Below are 12,206 nucleotides of genomic sequence, written 5' to 3' on the forward strand. Positions count from 1 at the left end.
TTTTAGAGGTGGAAAAAGAGTTGGGGAAGAAAGTTGTGCGAAATGTTATCAGTACGTTACTCCAGGCACCAGAATTGCCAACTAAGACCAGAACATCTAGGAGAGCTGCTGAAAATAAAGATGCCAGCGAGCTGCTTGACACTTCTCATCTGAGGAGTCAGGGAGAAGGTAGTATGTGTTATGAGCCTTTGTACCTTTCCTGGTGTGTGCTGATCCCAAGCTCCTAGAAGCTTCCAAAGTCACATGTTTAGAGATGAAAAGTAAAAGGGGGAATCTGTTCTTCTCTTTTAAATTTCCAGTAGGTGCTGGAGAGAGAAGCAAGTCCTGAAATATAGAGAGTCTACTCTTTTTGAAAGTGGAAGGATCCCCATTGAAAACAGAAAGCTAATCACCCCACAGCACCCCTATCTCCCTTTGGGAATCATTAAAGAGCAATTGGCTTTGGCAGTTAGTTCGGTCAAAGAGGCAGAGATGCTTATAAAATCTGCTGAGAAACTAATCCACCTTTTCATCTATTATTCAAAGCATTTGTGGTTCCCATTCCAGGGCAGATAAAACAATAATAAATATTGAACCCAAATGAAAGGGGGATTGTAGGTAGAACATTGACATGAAAAGCTCACTCAAAGAAAACCAAATCAACTCCCTACTCCTTTTCCAGCCCCCCCCCAAAAAAAAAAAAAAAAAAAACATTCTAGTACAGAACTAGTGATGTGAAAAAACTCATTTGTATAGTGTTTTGTGGTTTATGGAGGGCTTTCCCCATGACAGCCTTTTGAAATAGGTAGTGTAAGTAACAGTAGTCCCCGTTTAATAGGTGAGAAAACAAGTTGGGGGGGGGGGGAATTAAATAATTTGCCAGTGTTACAAAGCTAGTAAATGTCAGACCTGTGATTTGAGCTTGGTTCCCCAGAATCATTGTCCTTTCCACTACATCAGGGCTCTCAGTACTGTACCATTCTGCCCCTCATAGTATTTTGTGGTTCCTGGAAAAAAGTACCTTTCTGTTGTAATTCCTTAGGGCATTATAGGAGGTTGGATTGGGATATTAGAGAGTCTCATGATTTTGAGTATGTCTGTGATTTAAATCACTAGAGTAGATAAGGAATTTTCTGTCTGAATATTAATAAGCAAAGCAGATCTTGAATGGTCATTCTTAGCATCCCTCACTGCCAGCTTTTATCCTTTTAGGATCATGATATGAGGTGTTAAGCAAAATGCATGTATTTAGTAGGAACCTAATAAATATGTGTTTATTTATTAATTTTGAATTTGATTGAGAATGGCTTTTGGAAAAAAAATTAATGAAAACTCTTAACCAATTACTATGTCAAGGATTTCAGATTTTGTTGATATGAATATTTGTGGATATACATTATCTCCAAGTCATAGTAGACAATTTAATAAATGAGTATAACCAAAAATTATATATCTCTTAGTGACCATCCCTTTGGACAGTAACTTAGCCAAGTTGATCCTCCCATTGACAGATCTACAAGCCTTCAAGAAACCCAAACATACTCAAGCCTTTTTAACTTGACACTGGATCTGTGTTCTATTGACATCAGTTGAGCTTCCTCCATGCCATGATGAAACAATGTATTAGAACTTTAGTTCAAGATGAAAAGCAACATAATAAGAAATGTGGTTCATTAAAGTGGTGCACTTAAAGATAAAGGTCAAATGGAAGGATAGTGTGAAAGCCAAGCACATCAAGTATCAGCATTGAAAATATTTTATTTGAATTTTTCCCTTCTTCATTGATTCTATGTCAGACTAAAGTTAATTAGATTCTCCACTTAGATTCTCCTGATTCTTTTCCTGACATGCTGCCTGGCTTATGGTAAATGAGTATATAAGCAACTCCATTTAGATTTAGCAAGTGCTAGCAGTTGGGCTATTCTAGTAGTTGACCTGTTGGTTGAGTATATCTGTATTCAAAATGGAGGACACTGAAAACTCCAGATACATCTATTATAAACCATTATTCATATTTAAAGCATGCCAATTTGAAGATTTAAAAAGGTCATCCTCTCTGTCTTTAGAGCATAATAGCTCATTGTCAGTGTGTTTCTATGGCAAGAAGCACCTTCCCTTCCAAATTATGCCACTTAGAACATTCGGATGGTTGACTGATCTGAGGGTAATAGGTTCTGAGTTTCTGTTTTGGCTCTGTCATTGTTTTCACTTGACCAGGTAATGATGTCAGAAGGGGACTCTTGTCTCCAGTGTCACCCCTACTTTTTATTATGTCTTCAGTGCCTCAGTGAGTAAGAGGCCTTTTTAGAGGAGAAAACAGTTACATATTTGATAGAGTGAGTAATTACACCAGAATGCAGATCTCTGAATACAAAAGAACTAACTTGTCAAAATTAGATAGAAATCTCTACTCTGAAAAAAAAAGTTTATTGATGATCATTTTAGGAAATAGTGTGTTAATTTGTGCCCCAGTGGCCTCCTATGCTGCAGAATCTGATTTCATATGAAGGAAGTCTTTTTTTTTTTTTAAACTTTTTATTGACAGAATCCATGCCAGGATAATTTTTTACAGCATTATCCCTTGCACTCACTTCTGTTCCGATTTTTCCCCTCCCTCCCTCCACCCTCTCCCCCAGATGGCAAGCAGTCCTTTACATGTTGAATATGTTGCAGTATATCCTAGATACAATATATGTTTGCAGAACCAAACAGTTCTCTTGTTGCACAGGGAGAATTGGATTCAGAAGGTATAAATAACCCAGGAAGAAAAACAAAAATGCAAGCAGTTTATATTCATTTCCCAGTGTTCTTTCTTTGGGTGTAGCTGCTTCTGTCCATCCTTGATCAATTGAAACTGAGTTAGATCTCTTTATTGAAGAGATCCACTTCCATCAGAATACATCCTCAAACACTATCGTTGTTGAGGTATATAATGATCTCCTGGTTCTGCTCATTTCACTCAATATCAGTTCATGTAAGTCTCGCCAGTCCTCTCTGTATTCATCCTGCTGGTCATTATGAAGGAAGTCTTAATGGAATGATCACAAAAAGTGACATGGAAATGCTTTCTCTTGATTTATTCAAACACTCCTAATTTTGTTTCAGATTTTTTGGATCACGAACCTGCTGTTTCTCCACTGCTCCCAAGGAAAGAAAGAGTTCCCCAGGACAGTAATCTGAACGAAGATGAACGTCTTCTCCCCAAAGACAAGAAAACCAACCTTTTCAGTGCTCTTATCAAGAAGAAGAAGAAAACAGCTCCAACCCCACCCAAACGCAGCAGTTCTTTTCGGGAGATGGATGGCCATTCAGACCGCAGGATGGGTGGAGAGGATGAGACCCGAGATATCCTCAATGGCACTTTTATCACAGCTCCCTCAGATGCAGCCGAGCCATCCAAGTTCCCAAGTCCAAGCAATGGGTTGAATGTTAGCAATGGAGCTGTGTCAGGATCCTCAGGCTTCCGGTCTCCCCACGTGTGGAAAAAATCCATTGCATCAGCGAGTAGCCGCCTGGCAGCCAATGAAGAAGAAAGTAGTTCCAACTCCAGCAAGCGCTTCCTGCGGTCATGCTCTGCTTCTTGCGTACCCCACGGGGCCAAGGACACAGAATGGAGGTCAGTAACATTGCCTCGGGACCTGCAGTCCACTGGGAGGCAATTTGATTCTTCTACCTTTGGTGGGCACAAGAGTGAAAAGCCAGCTTTGCCTAGGAAACGGGCAAGTGAGAATAAATCTGATGTGACTTCTAGGGGCACGGTGACCCCACCACCCCGGCTACTGAAGCAAAACGAGGAGGGAGTTGACGATGTTTTCAAAGATACAGAGTCCAGTCCTGGTTCCAGCCCCCCAAGTCTGACGCCAAAACTTGTCCGTAAGCAAGTCACAGTGACAGCTTCCTCTGGCCTGTCCCACAAAGAAGAAACTGGGAAAACTAGTGCCTTAGGAGCTCCTGCTGCACTGGAACAAGTCCCTGTTAGCAAAGCTGCCTCCAGTGCATTTATGGGAACCAATAAGGTCTCCAGTGAAGATCCCAGAGGGAGGAGGCACAAACATTCTTCTGAATCATTAGGGAAGGACAAGGGAAAGCTCTCCAGACTTAAACCTGCCCCTCCTCCCCCACCGTCATCCTCTGCTGGGAAGTCCACCAAGCCTTCTCATGGCCCTGGCCATGACGCAGCGGGGGATGTAGGACCTAATCTTAAAGCAAAACAGTTGACTATGGTAGCAGATGCTGGGAACAGTGATGCTGCCAAATCAAACCAGTTAGGAGAGGGTGTCAAAAAGGCGGCACTCTCCTCTGCACCAAAGCCCCCATCATCCAACAAACCGTCAGCGGCCCCACTAACCACTCCAGCCACCTCCCCCTCTACTTTGCCATCTGCTTCATCAGCCCTGGGAGGGGAACAACTTTCATCCACTGCTTTTGTCCCTCTCATATCCACCCGAGTGTCCCTGCGGAAAACTCGCCAGCCTCCAGAGAGGCTTGCTAGCGGTGCTATCACAAAAGGTGTGGTCCTAGACAGCACTGAAGCCTTGTGCCTGGCTATCTCCAAAAACTCAGAACAGATGGTCAGCCATAGTGCTGTGCTGGAAGCAGGGAAAAACCTTTACACTTTCTGCGTGAGCTACGTGGACTCCATCCAGCAGATGCGGAACAAGTTTGCTTTCAGGGAGGCCATCAACAAGTTGGAAAACAACCTCCGTGAGCTTCAGATCTGCCCCGCGACGGCGGGCAGCGGCCCTGCTGCCACCCAGGACTTTAGCAAGCTTCTCAACTCAGTGAAAGAAATCAGCGATATTGTTCAGAGGTAGCAGAAGCCGGTGCTCAACCAGCCAGAGCTGGCTGCTAATAGCTGTAGCCTGAGAGCTATGATAGACTGACAAAAAGACCGGTGAACCAGTGCCACCGGGACAGGAAAAGGCACACAAGGTGCTGCTGGAGAGCACACGTGGCCTGATTGCCTAGGCCATGGAATGTCAAACACCATATGTTTTTCTGTCTTTCAGCCCAAGTTCTTTACTGTTCTGAAACTCATCTGTGGAGTTCCATCTCTGTGGACTGAAGCCAAAATACCAAGGCCCTTCTGTCCCTTTTTACTAATGTTGTTTTAAAATGAGCTTTAAGTTGGAAGTGGAAATGGAAGACATGGGATTTTGTTTTCTTCCTTTCTAGAAACACTCCTGTGTCCTTCTCTTGCCATTTCCCCAAAGGAAAAATCTTCTGAACACTTACCATATTTGAGCCTTTCCAGTAAAGTATTGCTAACACTCACCTCTCCTTGTTCTATGAAGAGAGTAGTCCTATTTGATTTTCTTAAGTCTCCTAAGCTAAAAAATACATTTGAGGAAAGTATTCAGAAGGGTGCCCTGGTCAAGGTTGGCCTTCTGATTCACCTGTAGGCTAAAGGCTGAGTTTTCTCTCCTGTTTTCTTATATGACAGAGAACCAACGATTATTGAGTTAGTAAGTTGTGATAAGGGAAGCAACTGACTGTCTCATCTAGTGAGCATTGAAGACCAAGTGGTTTGTGGTTAAGGTCATCCAGCCTTTCCTTTCCTGGAGAAGAAATTGCCTTCCTTTTGTGATGTGTAGTGCCAAACTGGAGCCAGCAGACTTTGGTTTCTAAAGAAAATGGGATTGATGTTGCTGCCATAACATAGAGAAGGAGCAGGACAGGAAAGCAGGGATTCAACAGCATAAGTTGTTCACTTGCCTACAGCAATCAGAGTCTGTGCCCTTGGCAGATCTGGTACTGTTCTTTTATAACCCTAGTCACTGGATGACATACTGAGAACAGAAGTCTGGGTCCAGTCATGTATTCATTCATTTCTTCCTCATGCACTCCTCTAAGCAAAGCACATTCTCACAGCCCCTTTCTGAGACAGTAGACTGTTTAGTTTCCTGGCATTCTTGAAGGCTCCCTGAGCAAGCTCCTCTGTTACCTGCAAATCTATGAGTATCATCATGGTTCTTATATAGAAACTAGCAGTCAGTGAGCACAGAGTTCATTGCACCAAAGAGAAAGGAAAAAAAGTGTTGACACCCAAAGGCCCTGGCCACATTTGGCCACACGTTTGGAGTTTGGAGAATGTCTTTTATTTAATTACAATGACCAACACTTATCAATCTAATGTTTCTCTAGGGGTTCTGTCAGAGACTGCTAAGGGGGAAGGGAGAACCCGCAGAAAGTATTTCAGACAGCAGGCAGCCATTTTTTGTCTTGCTCATTTTTCCCCAGGGACTCCCCAGGAGTGCTGAAGGTACAGGGACCATGACTCATGGGGGCAGCTGCTCATAGTTTTCCTTGACCTCTCCATGTCAGTATCCAGGCTGTTTAAGAGGCAGGAAGCAATAGGCAGGGGACTAAAAAGAGGCTCACAGCACTACCCAGGAAACAAGGGTTATGACTATTAATGGTGCAATTTAACCCCTTAACAGTTAGAGAAAGCAGAGAAAAACCACATTCCTTTCCCCTTTCCTCTAACTCCTGTGACCCTTTTGCATTACACTATTTTTACACTAATCACCTTAACTTGTATTTTATTTTTCTGCTAGAAATGGTTTTTAAAATTATTTCCTTTCAATACCTTTTTATATTCTCATGTCACCTCTTTGCCCTCACAGACTGCTGTGATTTACAAACAGAAGGAGATGTTAAAACACCACCAGCTGCCTTTTAAACAGACAAAACAAAACAAACCACACAATACAAAAATCTTTGGACTGTTTTTATGAGGTACTGTTTTTGTTTTGTTAACATAATGTGCCACTATATTATGCATTTTTATCTTGCTATTACACTCTTTTATAGACTTACTCTTTTATAAATGTGTAAATAGTTTTTCAACTGTCCTTTCTGTAATACCTATGGTGCCATTTTCTTTCTTTTTTTTTGGTCCAATACATTTTGTTCAATATGTGACTCTCGATGTTTTTTGAGTCCAAGTCTGTCTTCCTTAGTATTTTTTAAATAAATCAATGTTGACGAAAATAAGAATCTCTTCATCTATTGTTTCAAAGCTTAACTCTTCATTTTGCATGAACCATCCAGTATGGTTCCAGTCGTATGGTAAAAGGCACATAAAGACTTTGTATGCATGTTGTCTGTTAGAGCTTGGGAAGAAGTATGAAAATCTTGAGTTTTGATGTTCCATTTTGCTGAGAGGAGGGGTGGGAGAGGGGAGAGGGGCTGGATAAGTGAATGATTATTGCAGAAAACAAATCCATTTCCTTTGGCTATTTCATTTCCAAGGTTTTTAAAGTAAGGTTTACTGCCTCTTCCCAGAGTGGTTACCAGCACACAGAAACTGCAGCTATCATGTGTGTCTTGTGTCATTACCTGCAATGTCAGGAACAATTTCCTTGTCCCTCTTTTCACACCTTTCCTGCATCATAAGAAACTTTCTAGCAACCTGGACTGCTTGTGATTCAGAAACTAAGGTGGGGCTAAACAGCAATGAATTGGCCCCACTTGATAGTGACAGGCAGAAAGGAATAAATGATTTTCTTTGTGAAGCTGCATTAACTTTGGTGCTATTGGACTTTTATTTAGTGTGCAGAAAGAGATAGTTTCCTGAATAGCTGCTTCTTGTTCTGAAAGAGTTAACACTTCCAGAAAGACATTTCTTCTTATTTTTGCCTTTGAACCCTCTCTGCCACCACCCATCAGCCTTAAAGCACCCCTCATTTACTTGTCTTTGACATGCCTAGTGTCATTTCTTTGTGGGAATGATGAATAGCTGTGGAATGCTGGCCTATGTGGTGTTATAAGACTATAATGGTAACCCTTTACAGAGACCTGTTCTAGCCACCCACTGAGCACAGGTTGTCAAGAGGGACTCTCTTTCTTCATGGGTTTGGTCTCCATTTAACGCCGGCTGACAGCTTGGAAAGTTGAAGTTGGGGAAGTAAGTAGAACCCTCTGATAATAATACTTATTAAGCCAGTAGACTTGTCAAAGGAATACATGTCATGCTCACCAAAGCATATTGAAAAGTACGGTTCACAAAAATCCTGTGCAAGGAACTCTGTTGCAACAAGGTATGTTGAGCATCATTGAAGGAACAAAATAATCTAGATAAAAATTTGCATGAACCAAGGACTAATCGATTTCCACCTCTAGAATTGCATCATTTTAGAGCTATAAGGTACTTAAGCCATCATCTATTCCAGTTCCTTTATTTTGTATGTAGAAAAGTGAGAATCAGAGATATGAATCCACTACCCAGATTCATTCATATTGGATAAAGGCACCGAATGTAGAATTAAAAGACCTGCATTCAAATTCCTCTTCCATCACCTAAGATGGTGCAAATTGTGCAACCTTACTCTTAGTTCAAGTTGCCAAGTATTACAGAGCTTCACTGTCCATCCTTAAACTTCCAGGAAACTGGTCCACACAATCTCATAATTTCCTTCTAGCTGAAACATTTATGGGAAAGATTTAGCTAATGATAAAGCCAGTGCTAGAAACAGGTCTCCTGACTGTTTCCTCCCCAACTAACTAAATACTCCTTTTCATTTGACATCTAGTTTCAAATCTAGAAGTTGACTCATCTTCCCAAGAATTTCCCAAGCACCCTCACAAAGGTTAACCCTGCCCCAATCCCAGTTCATTCATATCACTCTATGGCACTACTTCTTATCTTTCATTTGGAGAATTCTAGGGATCTTGCCAGCACCATAATAAAATAATATGGGATATCCCTGAGATAAGAAAAGTAGACTTAAAATGATCTTTTTATAAACATCTCACTATAAACCTGTGTGGGGAATAGATAAGGTGAAGAACTTACAGGGATGTATGAATTCTTTTTCTGTATTTTATTATTTCTGTGTCTCCCCTATGACCTGTATAATATGTGCAGGCTCATATCTACTTGAGCCTTGGCCAGCTAGAATCATATTTACTTAACCTGAACTGATGACATTTATTGGTATTTGACATTTATCAATATTTAGTCTATTAGCTGGACCACTGTCTGCTTGATTAAGCCTGAAGGCCTGACTTTGTTTCCCAGAAATCAGGAGATTTCAGGGAAAAAGAAACCTTCCATTCCAATCTCCCCAAATAGCAACAACCAATTAGCTGCCTCCCCCTCCCCTTCTCAATGCTCTCTTACTTGTGATGTAATTTCTTGTATAAAAGCTATGTATCTTTACTACTTCTTTAGCCCTCCTACCGCGAGCTTATCTTGCGATGGGACAGCTCATCCTCCGGAGGTTTTTCAATAAACAACTTTTCTGCCTTCTACTGAGGGATCTCTGAGTAGTCATTTTGGGTAAGGGTCTTCTACATCCCTCACACCTGTGACATCTCATGGGTCTTCACATCACTTGAAAATCTATGATAAATTGCATTGAGACCAGTTTCCCCAGGTGTCATGGAGATTCTTGTGGTATTGCTCTCTTGAGTCAAAACTAATGATGGATAGATTTCTAATTCACATCATGATAAAAAAACAAAACCAAAGCACATACTTGTGAATTAATCTTTTCTTATCAATTTGGAAGGTTAATTTCTTAAAAAGAGAAGGGGTCAAGTTCTCCTACTTATTTGAATTCTTATACTTAGCAGCAAATGCTTCACCAAGTGAATGATTTTTTGGTAAGTCAGCACCAACATTAATAAGGGAAAAAACCTATACCCCAAACTTTACATATTTACATGAAATTTATTGCATGATATTTTTTACAGCTAACTGAAACTGAGGCCTCATGAGGGCTGGAGATAGGGGGAATGCTACATATTTTCAAGAATGCATCAAATCAATTCATCTTTGGCTGGATATTGGGGGTTGAAAGCTTCCAGCTTTCTCCTTTGGATCAGAGAGGTCCTCTGTCCAATGTCTGTCAGTTTTCCTCAATGTACAGGGTTCTAAAGCACTGATCAGGAAGCAAGATATTATCAGTTAGCTCTGCTCCCATATTTAGGATCTTTGAACAATATAACTGTTTGAGGGAGAAAAGGAGTTGGGAAAAATAGAATCTGAACTATCCTATAACTAACTTGCTTAGTTTAACCAAGAATGTTCTCAGAGGATTAGAGATCTCCTTTCGTTGCCTTGGCAAAATTCCGAGACTCTTTGCCAGGGCCTAGGTGCATTCCTTTCTGATATCCTTAGCTTAGAAGGTAAGAGAACATTTGAACTTCAACAGCATGGGGACACATAAACTAAAATTCATTCATGGTTGTTATATTTGAGAAAGATGGTTTGTGAATTTAGAAAGAAAAAAGCTGCATTTTGTATATATCACAAAATATGGATTTATTTAGGGATCTGAAAGAACCAATTGTAAAAGCTCAGGAGTAAGAATGTATTTCATTAGCATTGTTTATTTACCTCCACCTTCAGTTTTAATAGCCGAAATCCTTTAGATCTACACACCCAAAATGGAGACTTTTTTGTGTATTAGATAAATACAATTAACAGATGCAAACAGTCATGGAGATGCTTCAGTGACCTTGATTTGAAAAAGTAAGGGAATGAGAATGAATTGCTCAGGGGAGCCTAATCTGTTTCCAAAATAAATGCTTTCCAAAGACCTTCACCTTTACTAATCTAGAGACTAATGTATACTGCGAAGGAGAACTGAGGGTAACTGCGTAGTATAGGATGGTTGGTTGACATCAGGAAGAAGCAGACCTTTAACCAGGAAATAGTGGGGTTGGCATGAAGGAGGGCAGGGGGGTTAAAAACTAAATTTAGCCAAATACAGTGGGAGGTGATTTAACAGATCAATGCATTTAACAATTTGATTGCTCCAATTTTCAGGATTATTGAGCCTGAATGTGCAAGTAAACTGGAAGACTAGCTTTATTTGTTGTTGAGTGTTGGATGTTTTTGTGTAATTTTTTTTTTGAGATGAAAACTTAATGTCAGTATTTTCATTCCTCTGAAACCATATTCTCTGTGATCTCATGCTTTTCTGGCAAAAGGAGATAAATCAAAATATTACAGTCAAAAACTACTCACCATATTTACTAGTGGCCCAACTCTTAATATCTTGCTGTGATATTAGTTAGTGACCATGAAAGTGACTCTCTAGAAAAAGGAACAAAAACTTAATAAGGAGAATTGATTTTAGGTATCCTGCATAGGTCTTATGATTTTTTTTTTTTTTTTTTGCCTTTCGGATTTACTGTTTTATTCAGTGTTAATACAGCTAAATGCTTTCCGGATGTTTGTTAAAACCCAGAGGGAAAGCGACCCAAATTATCTTTTATTTAAGAACATATGTATATAGAGCTTCCTGAAAGTCAATTGTGAACATGGGTAAAGCTATTAAAGCTGAAAACTGCACTGGGACTTTTGGAATGTTCTGTATACTGAAGACACCTGGTATGAGAGAATATTGGCTGAATTAATATAAAACTTTACGGCAGAAATTCAAAAAAGTGTGTCCTGGGAATTCAATTCAAAAAAATTTGATCAAAAAGAATTTTTGCTTAAGAATTGTAGAATTGGTTCATCTGTGATTTTAGTGTTAATTCAAAGTCCGCTGCTTCCTTGCAGGAAACATTCTGAACTGTCTTTTCCCTCAAATGATGACACACATTCTTTCTGATCCATCATTATATTCCTTTGATTAGTCCCATCATCTGATCTTTTTTGCCACTGTCCCAAGTCATTGAAAGTAGACCATATGCCCCAGACCCAGAGATTAAATCTGTCTTTGTTAGTGTCCAGTTTAGAGTTAAGTGAAAAGCTCCAGTGGAAAGAGACTAGCCCTAATGGAAAGTAAATTATTAAATCCAGTATTCCTTTTCCATCTTATTACCCTTGTTTCTCTATTCTAAATCAGTTTGGTTCTATTGTAGCGTCAATATGTTTCTCCATAATGAAGCAGCTCTTTGACTATTGAAGATTGAGGACTGTTGCTAGAGAATGCAAGTCCCTCACAAAATGAGAAAGGACTGTTGAATGCTACATGCCGCCAAGCTGGGCTCAGCCCAGTGTGGTTCTTAAAAGGCTAATAAAAATCCACCAATTAATTGTGACAGTTCAATGGAAAATTATTCAATTGTGAACATGGGTAAAGTACAGCTTTAAAAGAGGAGGGGAAATGTTGCTATAGTTACATCAATATAAGCTCCTTGTCTTAGCAGTTGAAGCAGACCAGCGTGTGAGCGGCATCCGATCACTATATCTGACATGGGATAGCATCTAAGAAGACACCAAAGCTGTGTTTGAAATAACCAGGGGGCCCAGTCCCAGGTCTGAA

The 12,206-nt window shown here is 40.2% G+C and overlaps 1 protein-coding gene across 2 annotated transcripts in view; it reads left to right on the forward strand.

The window, feature by feature from the left end:
- ABL1 (ABL proto-oncogene 1, non-receptor tyrosine kinase) overlaps positions 1-9,234 on the forward strand; it is a 190,834-nt gene extending 181,600 nt beyond the window's left edge. For both annotated transcript variants that reach the window (XM_051980219.1, XM_051980220.1), the window contains exons 10-11: positions 7-168; positions 3,085-9,234. In XM_051980219.1, the coding sequence (XP_051836179.1) occupies positions 7-168; positions 3,085-4,793 (1,871 nt within the window). In that variant the 3' untranslated portion in view covers positions 4,794-9,234. The remainder of the gene's footprint in view (positions 1-6; positions 169-3,084) is intronic.
- Positions 9,235-12,206: the final 2,972 nt, after the last annotated feature.

Source organism: Antechinus flavipes, chromosome 2, assembly GCF_016432865.1.
Source record: "Antechinus flavipes isolate AdamAnt ecotype Samford, QLD, Australia chromosome 2, AdamAnt_v2, whole genome shotgun sequence".
NCBI classification, from domain to species: domain Eukaryota; kingdom Metazoa; phylum Chordata; class Mammalia; order Dasyuromorphia; family Dasyuridae; genus Antechinus; species Antechinus flavipes.